The 21616-nt window shown below is 45.9% G+C and overlaps 1 protein-coding gene across 2 annotated transcripts in view; it reads right to left on the bottom strand.

Moving 5' to 3' along the window:
- Window positions 1-1283: 1283 nt before the first annotated feature.
- The window catches only part of LOC134927971 (N-acetyllactosaminide beta-1,6-N-acetylglucosaminyl-transferase-like), a 157377-nt gene continuing 137044 nt past the window's right edge, over window positions 1284-21616 (bottom strand). For both annotated transcript variants that reach the window (XM_063923134.1, XM_063923135.1), the window contains exon 5: window positions 1284-5813. In XM_063923134.1, the coding sequence (XP_063779204.1) occupies window positions 5623-5813 (191 nt within the window). In that variant the 3' untranslated portion in view covers window positions 1284-5622. The remainder of the gene's footprint in view (window positions 5814-21616) is intronic.

Raw genomic sequence — 21616 nt, 5'->3', positions numbered from 1 at the left:
CTTTTTCTCCATCCAAGGCTTAGTAAATATACCCCTTAATCCTTCATCTAAAGTATTTGACCCTGGAGGTAAATGGTACTCCTTCACAGACCTTTAATGACAATATCTGCTTTCCAGACATCACTTCTACATGTACCTACAGGTTAGACACTTTTAAATGACTTGTCATTACACCCCTCAAAGTTCAAGTGACCCCATAAGTTTGTCAAAATGTGTAAGTTTCTCAAATGTAACTCATACAAAATTAAATATCTGTACACGCTCCTTATCCCGTCTACTTCTGATCGTCTTTAGCAGTAATCTGATCAATGAAATCAATCCAAAGGGACATCTAATACAAACAAGCAAATTCCCCATTATTTCCATTAGTTCTATTAGGACTTAGCAGAATGTTCCTTATTTATGCATTAATCTGACCTAAAATAAATGACTGCATATAAGTAGTAAAGTGCTGATGGGAGTCACACATATACATGGGCACAAAAGGCAAGATTTGGCTTATAGTGCTACAGAAGTGAATTTACCCGTCGTTGCATTGCATATATATGCCCTATTCTGTCTGATGGAACTTGGATCTGTATTTCTGTGCAGACAGGATTCCGGTGTCGGTCAGGATACTGACACCGGAATCCCACAAGCCGGCAATGCCGCCAGCCGGAATACCAGCCCTACAGGACTATTCTCAATTGTGGGTGTACTCGACACCCTATAGAGTGGGAATAGATAGCGCCGTGACAGCGGGGCAAGCGCAAATGGGACTCCTTGCGCTTGCCCTGCTGCCGGAATACTGTCGGCCGGGTTGCCACTGTCGGTATACTGACAGTCAGCATCCTGGCCGCCGGTAATTCATACTGAATCCGTGGAAGAAAGTTTCACATTAGAAAAGCAATCTTGAGACTGAAGAGAGTGAAGAAAGCAGATCCGGAACCAAACACCACTGACACAAGGGCTTTTCTGGGAATATACAGTAGCATAGCTGTGCAACTGTCACCTCTAAAGAAAGCTTGAATGTAATTCAAACCTATACTCAGTGCATACAGGATTTAGAAAAGACATACAGTATGTATAATATCCTCATGGACAACAATACAATCAATATATTCCATATCAGGAACATCACAGAGAATGTAACAGTGTAAAAGCATTGCACACTGATTTTTCCTGGTTAAATTATAGACCTCATTAAAATTTAACTTGTTTGAGGCGTGTGACCAGGAGCAGATAGATAAATATTTTAATGTCTACACACTTGCACAGTACAATAATCACTTGTTGGAAATACATTTACTTGTATGAACAACATTTATTAAATACACAGTGCCATCTGGAGTTCTGAAGTATTAATTAAAGAAAATAATATACAAATCTACCTTACCATGTGTGCTGCTTATTGTGTCTGATCAGGTGGAATGGGCCAGGAAGAAAAAATATAAATAACATTTTATACTTATTATACAGGTTGAGTATCCCATATCCACAGTGCGGTGAGGTCAGTGGCTGGTGAGGCCCTGCAGCCATAATGTCTGCCGAGTCCCGCTGATGCCTGCTACCGCCTCCGTGCTGATGCCCGCTACCGCCACTGTCCCTGCATGCACCGAAGGCACACGTGCTCCCAGAAAACTGGTTGTGGTCTTGCAGTGAGGGTGTGGCCTCACACCAAGAGGCATGTCCGTATGATGAGGAGAGGATGATGGAAATGCAGAGGGTGACACGAGAGAGATAGTGATGGGGAGACAGTGATGCAGGGGAGATACAGTGGGTGACAGGGAGAGAGTGATGCCAGAGTGAGGGTGACAGCAGTGGGTGACAGGGAGAGGGTGATGCCAGGGTGAGAGGGAGAGGGTGACAACAGTGGGTGACAGGTTGAGGGTGATGCCAGGCAGAGTATGACAGCAGTGAGCGACAGGGAGAGGGTGACAGCAGTGAGCTGGAGACAGGAAGAGGGTGACAGTGAGATGGTGCCAGCAGTCGGTGCCAGCTGTGGGTGACAGGGAGAGGGTGATGCCAGGAGAGGGTGATAGGAGTAGGTGACAGGGAAAGGGTGATGCCAGGGAGCTGGTGACAGGAAGAGGGTGACAGCGACATGGTGACAGCAGTGGGTGACAGGGAGAGGCTGCCAGCAGTCGATACCAGCTGTGGGTGACAGGGAGAGGGTGACAGCAGTTGGTGCCAGCTATGGGTGACTGGGAGAGGGTGATACTAGGGAGAGCACATTACTGTCCCACTCTGTCAGCAGTATGCATACAGCATACAATACACGCTGTACAGCATTGGGTCCCCAATACAGCATGGGTGAGCTTAGCCCATGTCAAAATAAAGTACCCGCCAATCTCCCACATAGATCATAGCCTGTTGCGGGCCACGGCGATAACAGGGCTGTGCGGCCTGCGCTGGCTGGTGAGTGCACTGCAGGCTGCTGGAACAAGAGAGGAGATCGCTGCCACAGAGCTGGATCAAGCCTTCAGGGGGCCAAGGGCACTTCAGACAGGGGGCCCTGTACCTCATGTCAGCACCGTGCCTCTGGATGTGACCACCGTGCCAACGCCCCCTGTGCAAGTCCTATATATATATATATATATATATATATATATATATATACACACACACTGGAACTACCCTGGACCCTCTTATGATGGACAGATAAGCTTTTAGAACTTTTGTTTTTTGTACGTGTGATACCTGCTCATTTTTAACCCTGGATCTATTGATGTACTAATTAAACATATGTGAAAAATTCTTTCTGCTATAACACTGTGGAGTGTGATATTTTGGGATTATTTCCATTAACACCCACTTAGTAGCAAAATGTTATGAGAGTACATATAGGTTAAAACGGTACACACCATTTGTTGTTTCTTCTCTTTTGCATATCATTATGAATTACTATTGGTCTGAGGACTGAAGATTTCCTATTGAGATAAGTGTTTTTTTCCAATTTCGTCACCACCTCTAGTTCACATAACCATAGTCCTCTCCCCTATTTTTCTTCTCTGGGCATTGAAAGGCGCTGACTACTTTCATTTTGTATATATTATATATATATATATATATATATATATATATAAACAAGGTGTGATCTGGCGGAACTCCCGGTCAGTGTATAAATATTGATAAGGCGGTTACACCTATAAACTTTTTAATGTTTCAATTTCATAACAAAATTTTCATCAAGAGTAAAATAAGATAACTGTGGCTTACCTTAAACACTCTTCACCAAGCCCCATGTGCTGCTAAGCTTACTGCTGTCCCAAACTTCCACTGATGTCAGAATGGTGCCCATTCGCAGCGAGCATGACGTCAGCTGAAAATGATTTCATAAAATTGAAGCGTTGAGAAGTATACAGATGTAACCACCTTATTATTTATACTGCGACCATGAGTGACGCCAGATCACTCTTTCTTTCACCCCTGCATTGGAGGGCACCCAGGACGCTGGACTGTTTGATATGAGTGGCGAATTCCTTGTATATGTACACCCCAGTGATTGCACTGAGTCTAAAAAAAAACTGGGTCCCAGGGACCCCTCACTTTTGAAAAATTGGGGTCCTATCTGTCCTTTTCTGGGTCCCATCGGAATGAAGGTTTTTATTAATTTTATTATTAAAATATAAAAACACTTGATTTGGACACTACAAAGTGTTGAAAGGAGGAGGGGGGTGACAATGCTGCAGGGCTGTGTAGCATACAGGACACTGAACCAGAGCTGTAAGTAGACATTTTGGTGTCCTAAGGCAGAAAGTGAATTGGTGCTCCCCTTCCAACATGCAAAAGTATGGGCATTGCGTGCCGTAGTGAAGCTAATACACATTGCACCAGGTAGAACCTCCAATACACACTGCGCCAGGCAGAGCACGTTATACACTGTGCACAAGGCAGAGCACGTTATACACTTTGCGCCAGGCAGAGCACGTTATACACTTTGCGCCAGGCAGAGCACGTTATACACTTTGCGCCAGGCAGAGCACATTATACACTTTGCGCCAGGCAGAGCACGTTATACACTTTGTGCCAGGTAGAGCACATTATACACATTGCGCCAGGTGGAGAACTGAGACACATTGCACCAGGTATTGCACTGAGACACATTGCACCAGGCAGAGCACTGAGACACATTGCGCCAGATAGAGCACTGAGACACATTGCGCCAGGTAGAGCACATTATACACATTGCGCCAGGTATTGCACTGAGACACATTGCACCAGGTAGAGCACTGAGACACATTGCGCGCACTGAGACACATTGCGCCAGGTAGAGCACTGAGACACATTGCGCCAGGTAGAGGCATTATACATATTGCGCCAGGTTTTGCACTGAGACACATTGCGCTAGGTAGAGCACTGAGACACATTGCGCCAGGTAGAGGCATTATACACATTGCGCCAGGTAGAGAACTGAGACACATTGCACCAGGTAGAGCACTGAGACACATTGCACCAGGTATTGCACTGAGACACATTGCACCAGGTAGAGCACTGAGACCACTGAGACACATTGCACTAGGTATTGCACTGAGACACATTGCACCAGGTAGAGCACTGAGACACATTGCAGTAGCTCCCCCCCCCCCTCCCCCGACAGCGTCGGGCTGGGGGCACAGGGCAGATGCGGAGCTGCACTCACCATTGCGGAGGAGGCGCTGTGCCGGGTGAGCGGGACCAGTCTCTTGGTGCTGGTGACGGAGACAGGGTCAGCGTGCAGCGGGGAGGAGGTGGAGCTGTGCTGGGTGAGCGGGGCCAGCGCTGCAGCACAGATTCATGGTGCTGGCGGCAGAGCCCAGGTCAGTGTGCAGCGCTGCGGTGAGGGGGATTGAAACCGTGCCGGACTGGCGGGAGACACCGCAGGCTATGATTGGCTGCTTCTCCCCGCTGCATGCTGACCCTGTCTCCGCCGCTACAGGAGGAAACAGCCAGTCACCTCCTGTGTCCTCTGACTGGCTGACTGCTATTGCTGGGAGACAGGCTTAGGGGGGCGGGCCACATATTTAAATAAAATCTCAGATGACAGGGGTGGGGGCACTGCCACTGGCCAATCATAGCTAACAAAGTGATAGGGGCGTGTCAAAGCGGCACTCCTAGCAGGTGTCGCTTATAGGGATTTTTTTAATGGGCTTCTACTGCCCGATGCTTGTCCCTGCCCCCCACTTCCGGCTGTTTCACATTGTTAGCTGGAGGCACCGAGAGCGGTACCTCTGGAACACACACAAAACCATTTTTTAAGTGTGTTTAAATGATTAAAATAATGTAAAGGCTACAGCAGATACTTATGACACAGAATATGTGTCATAAGTATCTTCTTTGTATTATTTTAATCATTAATGACAGGGGAGGCACTGCCTCCCCTGACTGCACGTCCCTGCATATCCAAATATTCCGAAATACGGAATACTGTATACCGAAATACGGCATTTTTTGAGTGAGATAGTGAAACTTTTGTTTTCTGATGGCTCAATGTACACAAACTTTGTTTAATACAGAAAGTTATTAAAAATATTGTATTAAATGACCTTCAGGCTGTGTGTATAAGGTGTATATGAAACATAAATTAATTGTGCGACTGTACACACACTTTGTTTAATGCACAAAGTTATTAAAAATATTGGTTTTAATAAATTTTCATAGCAATTAAAATAACCAGAGAGGTTGTAGTGCAGTTTCGCTTTCAGCCAATGTCTTGTTCCGTATTCTAAGTTCCAGGCACTCCACTGTAGGAGGGTAGCTTGTTAGCTCAAATTTGTTTGCAAAAAGTTCATTGGAATTGAACAGCCACTGTAAATCTCCTGTCCCATATACACAAACATCTCTGACATAATGGCCTGGAAAAGAAAGAAGAAGAAAAATCACAATTCCAAATACTTGTGCGGCCATCAAAACATATATCAAATGTAAAATTAAAAAAACCAACAGCTAATCCAACATATATAAGGTTTTGAAGACAAACTCAAATATCACTCCAGTAAGCTTAAGGTGTTGGACAAACTATCTAACAATGGGGGTAATTCCAAGTTGATCGCAGCAGGAATTTAGTTAGCAATTGGGCAAAACCATGGCCCTCATTCCGAGTTGTTCGCTCGGTAAAAATCTTCGCATCGCAGCGATTTTCCGCTTAATGCGCATGCGCAATTTCCGCACTGCGACTGCGCCAAGTAAATTTGCTATGCAGTTAGGATTTTTACTCACGGCTTTTTCATCGTTCTGGCGATCGTAATGTGATTGACAGGAAATGGGTGTTACTGGGCGGAAACAGGCCGTTTTATGGGCGTGTGGGAAAAAACGCTACCGTTTCCGGAAAAAACGCGGGAGTGGCTGGAGAAACGGAGGAGTGTCTGGGCGAACGCTGGGTGTGTTTGTGACGTCAAACCAGGAACGATAAGCACTGAACTGATCGCAGATGCCGAGTAAGTCTGAAGCTACTCTGAAACTGCTACGAGATGTGTAATCGCAATATTGCGAATCTTTCGTTCGCAATTTTAAGAAGCTAAGATTCACTCCCAGTAGGCGGCAGCTTAGCGTGTGCAATACTGCTAAAATCGCCTTGCGAGCGAACAACTCGGAATGAGGGCCCATGTGCACTGCAGGGGAGGCAGATTTAACATGTGCAGAGAGAGATAGATTTGGGTGTGGTGAGTTCAATCTGCAATCTAATTGGCAGTGTAAAAATAAAGCAGCCAGTATTTACCCTGCACAGAAATAAAATAACCCACCCAAATCTAATTCTCTCTGCACATGTTAAATCTGCCTCCCCTGCAGTGCACATGGTTTTGCCCAATTGCTAACTAAATTCCTGCTGCGATCAACTTGGAATTACCCCCAATGTTTGGCATGGAAAACCTCAGTTTATCTTAAAGATGAGCAGGTCCGGTTCTCTGTGAATAACCGTTTGGATCTCCGTGCCTGGCCCGGATCACAAATCGAGGCAAAAACTACAGGATCCCGCTGTCAGATCTTGAGGTTATGCTTCAGGCGCCAGTCCCATTTGAATTCAATGGGCTGACCGCTGCCATATGTTTGTGCTACTGCTCTACTGCTTGGTTTAGCCAGCCAGCCAGCCAGCCTTTAGCCTGTATTGCTGAACAATATTGTGAGCTGGTCAAATTTGACTGGAAATTACTGGAAATCAATGTTATGGAGGTTAATAACACTGTAGGAATGAAAAAAAGGCCCAAATTATGTGATTTTAGCAGTTTTTATGAAACAAATACAGATCCAAAACCAAAACACACAAGGGCGGTTTTGGTAAAACTAAATATAGATCCAAAAACATGAAGGAGATACGGATTCAACACCAAAACCAAAAAACGGGGGTAGGCGCCAAAGGCATAGCTACCATAGATGCAGGAAGTGCAGCTGCTATGGGGCCCAGAGCTGAGAGGGGTCCACCTTCCCAGTCACAGTTTATTGTATTATATACATTTTTTTCACCACTGGTAGATGCCTTGGACCCTGCAATATGTCTAGGTATGTCCCTGGAGCTGCTCATTGTAATGTAGTATAAATGAACCAAAGGGCATAAGAATGTTACATAATATGAACTGGGGGCACTATAGTGTGGCAATACATAGTGTGGCATAATATGAACTGGGGCACTGTAGTCTGGCAATTTATGAAGTGGGGCACTATAGTGTGCCCCCCACTTCACATATAGTGCCCCCCACATAATATGAACTGGGGGGCACTGTAGTGTGGCACATATTGAACAGGGGGACAATGTAAATTATAATGTAAATTTGGGGTCATGTGTTGCATAATGTGTACTGGAAGCCCTATAATGTGACATAATATGAACTAGGGCACTACTATGGGGCATAAAATTAACAAATGCTGCGGAGAGGTGTCACTCTGGAAGCAATGAGACAGGCCCTTCAAAATGTTGCTATAGGGCCCACAAAGTTCTGGCTACGCCCCTGGTCGGTGCACATCTCTAGTTTATATTGTTTGCTTTTTTAACCCCTTGACTTCTACCATCTTCCTGCAGCCTGAGCTCAGGGAAGCTACAGATCCCTTCTTTCCCCCTGCAACAGTCTCTGGCAGCTGTTATCACTGATCCTAATAGTCTGGGCTGACTGCAGCTACAGTGCATACAGAAAGTATTCACAGCGCTTCACTTTTTCCACATTTTGTTATGCCTTATTCCAAAATGGAATACATTTTTTCCCCTCAAAATTCTACACACAATACCCCATAATGACAACATGAAAAAAGTTTTTTTTAGATTTTTGTAAATTTATAAAAAAATAAAAAACTAAGAAATCACATGTACATAAGTATTCACAGCCTTTGCTCAATACTTTGTTGATGCACCATTGGCAGCAATTACAGCCTCAAGTCTTTTTGAATATGATGCCACAAGCTTGGCACATCTATCTTTGGGCAGTTTCGCCCATTCCTATTTGCGGCACCTCTCAAGTTCCATCAGGTTGGATGGGAAGCGTTGGTGCACAGCCATTTTCAGATCTCTTTAGAGATGTTCAATCGGATTCAAGTCTGGGCTCTGGCTGGGCCACTCAACAATGGGTGACATTAGTAGATTGGAAGAAAAAAAAACCCTCATAACTAACTTGGAGCAAATATGCAAATAAGAATGGGGAAAAAAATCACTCAAGAATGGTGTTCAAAACTGGTAGAACATACCCCGAAAGACTTAAAGATTTAATTGCAGCCAGGGACAGACTGGGACTCTTAGTATGGCTACACACCAGGATGATTTGGCCTCCATTCCCCCAATTTCGACACGTCGTATGATCGATTTTATGGAAAAAATGCAGAATCGTATCCGTTTTGATAACGATTCTGATCCGATGCGCGCCCCCAACGCTCGTATGTCGGATTGGAGATTTTACCTACTGCAGTAAAGATTCTCAATCCGACCTTCGATTGGGTGCCGATCGTGTGCAGATCGTGTGTGTGTTAATGTGTTTGCATCTCCAATCATCGTGCTACCCGCCTATTTGAAATTCCAAAGACCAATCTGCAAGACAGTCGCATGGTGTACTGTGCAACACACGATGCACTGGATCCGACCGTCAAACGACCATCAGAATCGGATTGCGTTCATTTGACAATCGTTTGACACAAATGCACTGTTTTTAACAAGTCATGAGCCTGGGACTGCCCGGGAGCTCCCGGGAATTTCAACGGAAATTGTCCCACGATCGTGGTCATTCTGGTGTGTAGCCACCCTTAGACAGTCCTGGTACTCCACTATGCACGCATGACAAAGGCGCATGGTCAAAGATCAAAGGGGCATGCCACATGTCATGGGGGCATGGCCTCGCAGTTTGCCCCATCTCTCTGTATGTGTATACACTGCAACCTAGCAGAGCATCAGGAGGCGGACCTACTAGGCCAGATCCCGCCTCTATGTGTGCTGTGCGGAATTTGCCAGAAGTGTCAGATGGCCATCTTGAAAGGTTGGATACTAATGCAGGCAGCATTCTTCAGTCTTTATTTAAAAATAAAAATAACAAATAATTAGTGATGAGCGGGTTCGGTTTCCGAGAAACCGAACCCCCCGAACTTTACCCTTTTTACACGGGTCCGAGCCATACTCAGATTCTCCCGTATGGCTCGGCTAACCCGAGCGCGCCCGAACGTCATCATCCCGCTGTCGGATTCTCGCGATATTCGGATTCTATATAAGCAGCCGCGCGTCGCCGCCATTTTCACACGTGCATTGAGATTGATAGGGAGAGGACGTGGCTGGCGTCCTCTCCGTTTATATAGTAATAGTTAGTTGATCTGATTGCTACTGCTTAGCTTATTGTGGGGAGGATTGGGGAGCAGCTGTTAGGAGGAGTACAGTGCAGAGTTTTGCTAGTTTTTTTTTATCCGTTCTCTGCCTGAAAAAAACGCTCCATACCATATCTGTGCTCAGTGTGCTGCATGATATATCTGTGCTGAGTGCTCACATTGCTTAATTGTGGGGGAGACTGGGGAGCAGCTATAGCAGGAGTACAGTGCACAGTTTTGCTGACAGTGACCACCAGTATACGTTTGTCTGCCTGAAAAACACTCCTGTGGTGTCTTTTTTTCTTTATACTATAAACGCAGTCTGCTGACAGTGTCCACCAGGTCCATTATACTGTATATAGCAGTACGGTAGGCCACTGCTGTACCTACCTCTGTGTCTTCAGTCACTCGTCGTCATACATAAAGTATACTATCCATCCATCTACATTGTATACCTGTGGTGTCTTTTTTTCTTTATACTATAAACGCAGTCTGCTGACAGTGTCCACCAGGTCCATTATACTGTATATAGCAGTACGGTAGGCCACTGCTGTACCTACCTCTGTGTCTTCAGTCACTCGTCGTCATACATAAAGTATACTATCCATCCATCTACATTGTATACCTGTGGAGACATTCACCAGCAGCAATTGCCTCCAGAAAGTACACGGGGACCTGAGATGGTGGATTCCAGTGGGGACGAATTAATAATCTGTGAGGAGGGGGATGTACACAGTGAAAGGGGTGATGAATCGGACGATGATGATGAGGTGGACATCTTGCCTCTGTAGAGCCAGTTTGTGCAAGGAGAGATTGATTGCTTCTTTTTTGGTGGGGGCCCAAACCAACCAGTCATTTCAGTCACAGTCGTGTGGCAGACCCTGTCGCTGAAATGATGGGTTCGTTAAAGTGTGCAAGTCCTGTTTATACAACATAAGGGTGGGTGGGAGGGCCCAAGGACAATTCCATCTTGCACCTCTTTTTTCTTTCATTTTTCTTTGCGTCATGTGCTGTTTGGGGAGTATTTTTTTGAAGGGCCATCCTGCGTGACACTGCAGTGCTACTCCTAGATGGGCCAGGTGTTTGTGTCGGCCACTTGGGTCGCTTATCTTATTCACACAGCTACCTCATTGCGCCTCTTTTTTTCTTTGCGTCATGTGCTGTTTGGGGAGTATTTTTTTGAAGGGCCATCCTGCGTGACACTGCAGTGCCACTCCTAGATGGGCCAGGTGTTTGTGTCGGCCACTTGGGTCGCTTATCTTAGTCACACAGCTACCTCATTGCGCCTCTTTTTTTCTTTGCGTCATGTGCTGTTTGGGGAGTATTTTTTTGAAGGGCCATCCTGCGTGACACTGCAGTGCCACTCCTAGATGGGCCAGGTGTTTGTGTCGGCCACTTGGGTCGCTTAGCTTAGTCACACAGCTACCTCGGTGCAAATTTTAGGACTAAAAATAATGTTGTGAGGTGTGAGGTGTTCAGAATAGACTAAAAATGAGTGGAAATTATGGTTATTGAGGTTAATAATACTATGGGATTAAAATGACCCCCAAATTCTATGATTTAAGCTGTTTTTTTGGTTTTTTTGGAGAAAAAAAAACCCGAATCCGACAAAAAAATTCCGGTGAGGTTTTGCCAAAACGCGTTCGAACCCAAAACACGGCCGCGGAACCGAACCCAAAACCAAAACACAAAACCCGAAAAATTTCCGGTGCACATCACTACAAATAATAGGATTTTGGTACCTACCGGTAAATCCTTTTCTCCTAGTCCGTAGAGGATGCTGGGGACTCCAAAAGGACCATGGGGGGTATAGACGGATCCGCAGGAGCTTGGGCACACTATAAAGACTTAAACTGGGTGTGAACTGGCTCTTCCCTCTATTCCCCTCCTCCACACCTCAGTTAAAAAACTGTGCCCAGGAAAGATGGACATTTCGAGGAAAGAATTTATAATTTAAAAAACACAGTGAGTGTTATACCAGATCACACCACAAACATACCGCTAGACATGGCCTTCAACAGAATACCAGCCCACAGTATGAAAAACATACAGCCATATGCTGCGAGAATATGTAACACAACCTGTGTGTCAACCCAACCAATAATAAGAAACCACATGCCCTGGCATGAACAACGTCAGTAATAACCTGACAGAGAAGAAACACCACCAAGTGTAACCAAATCAATAACTACAGACACAGTACGCACTGGGACGGGCGCCCAGCATCCTCTACGGACTAGGAGAAAAGGATTTACCGGTAGGTACCAAAATCCTATTTTCTCTTACGTCCTAGAGGATGCTGGGGACTCCAAAAGGACCATGGGGTATATACCAAAGCTCCAGAACGGGTGGGAGAGTGCGGACAACTCTGCAGCACCGATTGAGCAAACATGAGGTCCCCATCAGCCAGGGTATCAAACTTGTAGAGCGTAGCAAAGAAGAGCCCATCTTCCTAGTAGAATGGGTCTTCCCCAACTTCGGTAACGGCAATCCAGCCGTAGAATTAGCACACCAAAAGTAACACAGATCCAGCATGTAACAGACTGTAGAGACGCAGGCGCCCCAAACACGCTGGGAGCATACCGGACAAACAGAGCCTCTGTTTCCCCAAACTGAGCCCAATTGGCGACATAAATCTTCAAAGCCCTGACTACATCGAGAGACATTGAATCAGCCAATGCTGAAGTTACCACAGGCATCAAACTAGGCAGGCTTTTGATAAATGTGTTTATCAAGAAAGGGAAAGAATTGGTTTTGGATGGCGCACAAAAGTAAATAACCAAATACATAAAATATAACTTTTATTCTATTTTATTTAAGAGACCTGTAACTGTGAAATATTAAAACCAACATACAATGACAAGACAAAGTGTAACATGTATTTATTAAAACACACGCTGTACACAGAGTATCGTGCACTGCTCTTTTATATAATTATTGGGTACAATGACCTCTATAAATTTTATGTGTATTGTCAGATGGTATGTGAATAAAGACTTGTCTCAATATCCGTGTTGCAAATAGTCTCTTTTTATGCCAGTTACCTTTAACCAAGCTCTCCACTGTATTATAAGATCTTATATCTCGCAGGGAATTTTCAATGTGTCTATATTTTTACACTTAATCACTGTGAGATTTTATTAGCTGCTGGCTGGTGATCCCCTATCTCACCTGTCCACTTATTATACTCTGCCAGGTACATGCATATAAGGGGTATATTTACTAAGGTCCCGATTTTGACCGAGATGCCGTTTTTTCTTCAAAGTGTCATGTCGGGAATTTACTAAGCAAAATTCTCGGCAGTGATGAGGGCATTCGTAATATTTTGGAAGTCCTAGGAAAAAAATACGAATCAATACACCATCGGTCAAATACGCCTGCAATTTGGTAGAAATCGGTAATTTACTAAAAAGTGCAAATCACAAACACTGCCGACAATAGCCAAACACTGCCGTGCTGAAATACAATTCGTGAAAAAGTGCTAAAAAAAAACAGACCTGCTTTTTTATCCCGTGTTTGGCTAGGCATGCACGGATCCATGAGATCCGTGCATGTTTATCAGTGGGAAGGGGATGGGAAAGTGTTTTTTATTTGAAAAAAAAAAATGCGTGGAGTCCCCCCTCCTAAGCAAAACCAGCCTCGGGCTCTTTGAGCCGGTCCTGGTTGCAAAAATATGGGGAAAAAAATGATAGGGGTTCCCCCATATTTAAACAACCAGCACCGGGCACTGCGCCTGGTTCCAAAAATACGGGGGACAAAAAGCGTAGGGGTCCCCCGTATTTCTGAAACCAGCACCGGGCTCCACTAGTCAGATACATAATGACACTTTAATATAGGTTCCGGCGGCCCTGGCATTACATAATTAACTAGTCACCCCTGGCCGGGGTACCCTTGAGGAGTGGGGACCCCTTCAATCAAGGGGTCCCCCCCCCTCCAGCCACCCATGGACCAGGGGTGAAGCCAGAGGCTGTCCCCCCCATCCAAGGGCTGCGGATGGGAGGCTGATAGCCATTTAAAAAAAAAATGAATATTGTTTTTAGTAGCAGTACTACAAGTCCCAGCAAGCCTCCCCCGCAAGCTGGTACTTGGAGAACCACAAGTACCAGCATGCGGTGGAAAACTGGGCCCGCTGGTACCTGTAGTACTACTACTAAAAAAATACCCCAATAAAAACATAAGACACACACCTTGAAAGTAAAACTTTAATGCATACATCCACACCTCCATATACACATACTTACCTATGTTCACACGAGGGTCGGTCCTCTTCTCCATGTAGAATCCATGGTGTACCTGTTGAAAAAATTATACTCACAAAATCCAGTGTTGCTGGCTCCTCTTGTAATCCATTTGTAATCCAGGTACTTGTCAAAATAAAAAAAACGGACACCCGACCTCGCACTGAAAGGGGCCCCATGTTTTCACATGGGACCCCTTTCCCCGAATGCCAGAAACCCCCTCTGACTTATGTCTAAGAGGGTTCCATCAGCCAATCAGGGACCGAAAGTAACCTCACCACTGACCACAAAGTTCCCACCATTGGTTACAATGGAGCGCATAGGCGCTACATTGTAACACTGCCGTGTGCTGCCTGTCATACAGTACAGGAGCACACAGCCAATCAGGAGGGTGCCACAATGTGGCGCTCCCTGATTGGCTGATGGAACCCTCTTAGACATAAGTCAGAGGGGGTTTCTGGCATCCGGGGAAAGGGGTCCCATGTGAAAACATGGGGCCCCTTTCAGTACGAGGTCGGGTGTCCATTTTTTTATTTTGACAAGTACCTGGATTACAAATGGATTACAAGAAGAGCCTTCTACACTGGATTTTGTGAGTATAATTTTTTCAACAGGTACACCATGTATTCTACATGGAGAAGAGGACCGACCCTCGTGTGAACATAGGTAAGTATGTGTATATGGAGGTGTGGATGTATGCATTAAAGTTATACTTTCAAGGTGTGTGTCTTATGTTTTTATTGGGGTATTTTTTTAGTAGTAGTACTACAGGTACCAGCGGGCCCGGTTTTCCTCCGCATGCTGGTACTTGTGGTTCTCCAAGTACCAGCTTGCGGGGGAGGCTTGCTGGGACTTGTAGTACTGCTACTAAAAACAATATTCATTTTTTTACAAAACGGCTATCAGCCTCCAATCCGCAGCCCTTGGATGGGGGGGACAGCCTCGGGCTTCACCCCTGGTCCTTGGGTGGCTGGAGGGGGGGACCCCTTGATTGAAGGGGTCCCCACTCCTCCAGGGTACCCCGGCCAGGGGTGACTAGTTGGTTATGTAATGCCAGGGCCGCTGGGACCTATATAAAAGTGTCCCCCGGCTGTGGCATTATGTATCTGGCTAGTGGAGCCCGGTGCTGGTTTCAGAAATACGGGGGACCCCTACGCTTTTTGTCCCCCGTATTTTTGGAACCAGGACCAGGTGCAGAGCCCGATGCTGGTTGTTTAAATATGGGGGAACCTCTATCATTTTTTCCCCCATATTTTTGCAACCAGGACCGGCTCAAAGAGCCCGAGGCTGGTTATGCTTAGGAGGGGGGACCCCACGCAATTTTTTTTTAGATTTTAACACTGATTTTTTTTTAAAAAGGTGCACAATGAAGCACAGCACGGATCTCTCAGATCCGGCCGAGATTCATTGTATTAAAGTCGGCAGTGTTTTACAAGTCACTCACGTAAAACACTGCAAAAAAAAACGAATTACATCGACATCGGTAAAACCGAAAATGCAGAATACGACAGCTTAGTAAATTAGTCGTACTAAATTCAAAAAGTTGCAACTTTACACTTTCAATATCATTCGTGATTGAACTTTGACCTCAAACGGAAAAATACGAATCTTAGTAAATATACCCCATAGTCTCAATTTCAAGGTTCTGCTGTTAATCATATATATTGCTCACATGTACCATAGCAGGTAAGGTGGTATTAAGTGATTGTCACCCTAAACAGTCAATTAGGATTCTATCTCATTGACTACTACATTGACTGCTGTAGGAAGCTTCTTAGATTTACACCAAGACACATTCACGCCAAATACGGTGTTAAGGCTTCGCCGTTACTTCTTATTTAGCCTGAAGTGTGGAAATGACCTCACTGTGAATACCCGATCGGACTAGGATATGGCGGTCAAACGCTACGCCGTCAAACACAGCCGCGGTAAGTCCTGATACACACCCGGATCTTGCTGTAACGGTTCCTCCGGTAGAGGAAGAGACCAGGGATCTTCTATAAAGAAATCTTGAAGAACTGGATACCAAGCCCTCCTTGGCTAGACCGGAACCATGAGAATCGCCGGAACCTCTGTTCTTTTTACGTTTATCACCTTCAGCATACTGAAAGCGGAGGAGATACATAGACCGACTGAAAACACCCAAGGTGTCACGAGGGCGTCCACTGCTATAGCTTGAGTGACCCTCGACCTGGAACCATATTCCTGAGGTCTCTCGTTGAGGTGAGATGCCAACATGCCCAAATGAGGCACTCCTCAATGACTTGTCACTTCTGTAAAACTTCTTGACGACGACAGTATTTCTCCGGGATGGAGAGTGCGGCTGCAGAGGAAATCTATTTCTCCGTTGTTTACGTCCGGAAGTAAGACTGCTAATATAACGTTTACCAGTCTTTCCACCTAGCGGAAAAACTATTTCAGCTTCTGCCATTGCCGCTTTGCTCCTTGTTCCGCCATAGCGGTTTACTTACGCCACTGCTGCCAAGTCGTCTGACAGAATTAACGTGGACAGATCACGAAGGATATATTCGTTGAAAATATCTCTTACTTCAAGAAATCTTATCGTAGACAAGCTTCGCAACTTGACCTTTTCCTCTGAAAATACTACCCATGCAAGAACCGCTCCCCAGCCTCGGAGATCTTCCCACATGTACACCAGGCTCTAATCGTGAATCCCGAACCTTCATCCCTCTAGGAGGTGAGAACTGAGCAGACATCACAGGAGCGATATCTTGGCCATTACAATTATATTCTGGTGCATGTGCCGGTGAGACCCGGACCACATTCCCAACAGGTCCCTTGAAAACCACTCTGGCACTTGACCTGCTCATCGAAAAGGCCTCTTAGGCTGCACCCAACTTCTTCTTCAATGGAACATACAGATGGATTGTCACTGGAAATCTGATCCGACTCCGGATCCTCAGACCTCTTTCCACAGGAAAGCACAGAACCTCAACCATTTAGCATCTACCCTGATAGCACCTCCGACCTCTGTGTCGTTGGGAACAACAGTCCCCCCTGTGTTGAAGAACAGTCAGAGAAAGTAACAATGATTTGCTCCACATGCTTCTTGACCTCGCCTCAATCAGGCGAACAACACATCACAGAATAACAATGGCTCTTACTATTGAAAGGAAACCATCATACTACCATCCCTCCAGTGAAATGGCAAAGACCATCCTGGCTATCCCTCCAGGTAATCTGAATGCGTAGAACAACGCATGTAGACCTTTACTTTTTTTTTTTTTATATAGTTTATAACCTGGACAGGAGGACAAGGCCCTGAATCTGATGCACCCCTGGAGTGGCTTCGCGTATTACCTCCCCTTCCAGAGGGGAAACGGTAAGATCTATCAGAAAATCAGTGAGGGGAAATATCTGTAACACTAGACAGTCCCCCTCCAGATTCTATAACTAACTCATGGGTCCTGGTCTATTCCCGGACTAACTAAAAAAGGTAGTAGACGAGTCCCCACCAGAATGGGGTCCAGTCAGGCATATTCAGCACCATGTGGTGGATCTGTGAGAACAGAAAACGACCTCCGCTTCTGCAAACCTAACAAGGCTGCAGAATACTTACCTTTTCACCTTCTAATTGCACAGAAAAGGAAAAAAAAAGAATGGTCTCGAACTAGGTAAAGCGACTGCATACCACAAAGGAATGCATCACCAACCGTTGTGAGGGAATCTAAGACACTAAGTTAGATTTACCAGCAGTATCCGCCGAGAGTGACTGAACTAAGGCATCCCCAAACAGTGCACATCACCCTAGGGAAAAAAACTCCAGTATCTCTCGGAGTCAGCCTCATCAATTTCTCGGCCACCTCCTGTATACGCACTGCAGCTGCGATGTATAGAGAAGACCCAACATAAGGAAAATCCCCTATCTCTGCAGGATAAATCTATCGGATATCCCTCCGAATATAAACACTCCCTCATGTGCATGTAATGCAAATAAGTGCAAAGAGTAGAAATAAAATGTCACTTAGCTTCCTGTATCCGATCCTTTGTGATAGGACGCCGTGTCGTCCAGAAGTTGACTTTCACAGTATTCTCTCCGCCGCGGGAAAAGAATAAACATTCGGACTCCTTGAGAGTACGGGAGACCCACTCGTCACGGCCGACCTAGAGCTTTATCAACAGAGCGGCCAGCACATGAGAAAGAATACTATTACTTTCTCTAACGTCCTAGAGGATGCTGGGGACTCCATAAGGACCATGGGGAATAGACGGGCTCCGCAGGAGATAGGGCACTTTAAGAAAGACTTTGGAATCTGGGTGTGCACTGGCTCCTCCCTCTATGCCCATCCTCCAGACCTCAGTTTTACACTGTGCCCAGAGGAGAATGGGTGCACTGCAGGGAGCTCTCCTGAGCTTCCTGCTTAGAAAACATTTTTGTTAGAATTTTTTCTCTTTTTACAGGGAGCACTGCTGACAACAGGCTCCCTGCATCGAGGGACTGGGGAGAGAGGAGCAGACCTATTTAAATGATAGGCTCTGCTTCCTCGGCTACTGGACACCATTAGCTCCAGAGGGGGTGAACACAGGTTCGTCCTGGGCGTTCACTCCCAGAGCCGCGCCGCCGTTCTCCTCACAGAGCCAGAAGAAACAAAGACAGAAGACGTCTCAGGTGGCAGAAGTCTTCGATGCTTCACAGAGGTACCGCACAGCACTGCAGCTGTGCGTCATTGCTCCATACACCTCACACACTCCGGTCACTGTAAGGGTGCAGGGCGCAGGGGGGGCGCCCTGGGCAGCAATAAAAACCTCTTATTTGGCAAAAGAGAGCATATATACAGCTGGACACTGTATATATGCATGAGCCCCCGCCAATTTTACACTTTTAGCAGGACTGAAGCCCGCCGCCGAGGGGGCGGGGCTTCTCCCTCAGCACTCACCAGCGCCATGTTTTTCTCCACAGCACCGCTGAGAGGAAGCTCCCCAGACTCTCCCCTGCTTATAGCACGGTAGAAGAGAGGGTTTTAAAGAAGAGGGGGGCACATAATTTGGTGCAGATAATAATAACAGCGCTACGGGGTAAACATTAAATTGCTGTGTTTTTACTGGGTCATATTGCGCTGGGGTGTGTGCTGGCATACTCTCTCTCTGTCTCTCCAAAGGGCCTTGTGGGGGAACTGTCTTCAGAAGAGCATTCCCTGAGTGTGGGGTGTGTCGGTACGTGTGTGTCGACATGTCTGAGTTAAAAAGGCTCTCCTAAGAAGGAGATGGAGCAAATGTGTGTGTGTGGTGTCGCTGACACCTGATTGGATATGTGAAATTAAGGGCTAAGATGAATTATTACACAAAAGATTAGAGAACAGACAGGGAATCTACCCATGTCTGTCCCTATGTCACAGAGACCTTCAGAGTCTCACAACGCTCACTATCCAAGATAATAGACACTGATATCGACACAGAGTCTGACTCCAGTGTCGACTACGATAATGCAAAGTACAGCCAAAACTGGCAGAAAAGTATTCAATATATGATTATTGTGATAAAAGATGTTTTGCATATCACTGATGACTCATCTGTCCCTGACAGGGTACACATGTTTAAGGGGAAGAAAGCTGAGGTAAATTTCCCTCCTCTCATGGAGAAAAAGAGCGGGAATCTCCAGACAAGAAGCTGCAGCTTCCCAAAACGAATTCTCAGGGAGTATCCTTTCCCTAATGGGGCCAGGATACGATGGGAATCTTCCCCTAGGGTGTACAAGGCATTGACACGTTTACCCAAAAAAGGTAGCGCTGACTTTACAGCTATCCTCTGGGATCCTGCAGATAGCATGCAGTAAAAGTACTTTGAAGTCCATTTACACACATTCTGGTACACTACTCAGACCGGCGATTGTGTCGGCATGGGTTTATAGCGCTGTAGCAGCATAGACAGATACCTTATCAGCGGAGATTGAAACCCTAGATAAGGATACCATGTTATTGTCCCTAGTATATATATATATATATATTAGTGATGAGCGGGTTCGGTTCCTCGGAAACCGAATCCCCCCGAACTTCACCCATTTTACACGGGTCCGAGACATACTCGGATTCTCCCGTATGGCTCGGTTAACCCGAGCGCGCCCGAACGTCATCATCCCGCTGTCGGATTCTCGCGAGATTCGGATTCTATATAAGCAGCCGCGCATCGACGCCATTTTCACTCGTGCATTGGAAATGTTAGGGAGAGGACGTGGCTGGCGTCCTCTCCGTTTATTAATGTTGATGCAAATATTTGTGCTTATTGCAAAATTGTGGGGACTGGGGAGCAGCTGTATCATATAGGAGGAGTACAGTGCAGAGTTTTGCTGACAGTGACCACCAGTATACGTTGTCTGCCTGAAAAACACTCCATATCTGTGCTCAGTGTGCTGCATATATCTGTGCTCACACTGCTTAATTGTGGGTACTGGGGAGCAGCTGTATTATATAGGAGGAGTACAGTGCAGAGTTTTGCTGACAGTGACCACCAGTATACGTTGTCTGCCTGAAAAACACTCCATATCTGTGCTCAGTGTGCTGCATATATCTGTGCTCACACTGCTTTATTGTGGGGACTGGGGAGCAGCTGTATTATATAGGAGGAGTACAGTGCAGAGTTTTGCTGACAGTGACCACCAGTATACGTTGTCTGCCTGAAAAACACCCCATATCTGTGCTCAGTGTGCTGCATATATCTGTGCTCACACTGCTTTATTGTGGGGACTGGGGACCAGCAGTATTATATAGGAGGAGTACAGTGCAGAGTTTTGCGGACTGTGACCACCAGTATACGTTGTCTGCCTGAAAAACACTCCATATCTGTGCTCAGTGTGCTGCATATATCTGTGCTCACACTGCTTTATTGTGGGGTCCGGGGACCACCAGTATATTATATAGGAGGAGTACAGTGCAGAGTTTTGCTGACCAGTGACCATCAGTATACGTTGTCTGCCTGAAAAACACTCCATATCTGTGCTCAGTGTGCTGCATATATCTGTGCTCACACTGCTTTATTGTGGGGACTGGGGACCAGCAGTATTATATAGGAGGAGTACAGTGCAGAGTTTTGCTGACAGTGACCACCAGTATATGTTGTCTGCCTGAAAAACACTCCATATCTGTGCTCAGTGTGCTGCATATATCTGTGCTCACACTGCTTTATTGTGGGGACTGGGGACCACCAGTATATTATATAGGAGAAGTACAGTGCAGAGTTTTGCTGACCAGTGACCACCAGTATACGTTGTTTGCCTGAAAAACACTCCATATCTGTGCTCAGTGTGCTGCATATATCTGTGCTCACACTGCTTTATTGTGGGGACTGGGGACCAGCAGTATTATATAGGAGGAGGACAGTGCAGAGTTTTGCTGACAGTGGCTACCAGTATATATAGCAGTACGGTACGGAAGGCCACTGCTCTACCTACCTCTGTGTCGTCAAGTATACTATCCATCTAGATTCTATATCTGTGGTGCATTTTAGTTTTGCAGTTTGCTGACAGTGACCACCAGTATATATAGCAGTACAGTACGGAAGGCCACTGCTCTACCTACCTCTGTGTCGTCAAGTATACTATCCATCTAGATTCTATACCTGTGGTGCATTTTAGTTTTGCAGTTTGCTGACAGTGACCACCAGTATATATAGCAGTACGGTACAGAAGGCCACTGCTC

This window comes from Pseudophryne corroboree, chromosome 5 (genome assembly GCF_028390025.1).
Source record: "Pseudophryne corroboree isolate aPseCor3 chromosome 5, aPseCor3.hap2, whole genome shotgun sequence".
Classification (NCBI taxonomy): Eukaryota; Metazoa; Chordata; class Amphibia; order Anura; family Myobatrachidae; genus Pseudophryne; species Pseudophryne corroboree.
Note: the sequence above shows the minus strand (reverse complement) of the source record. Positions and strands in the feature narration are given on the sequence as shown.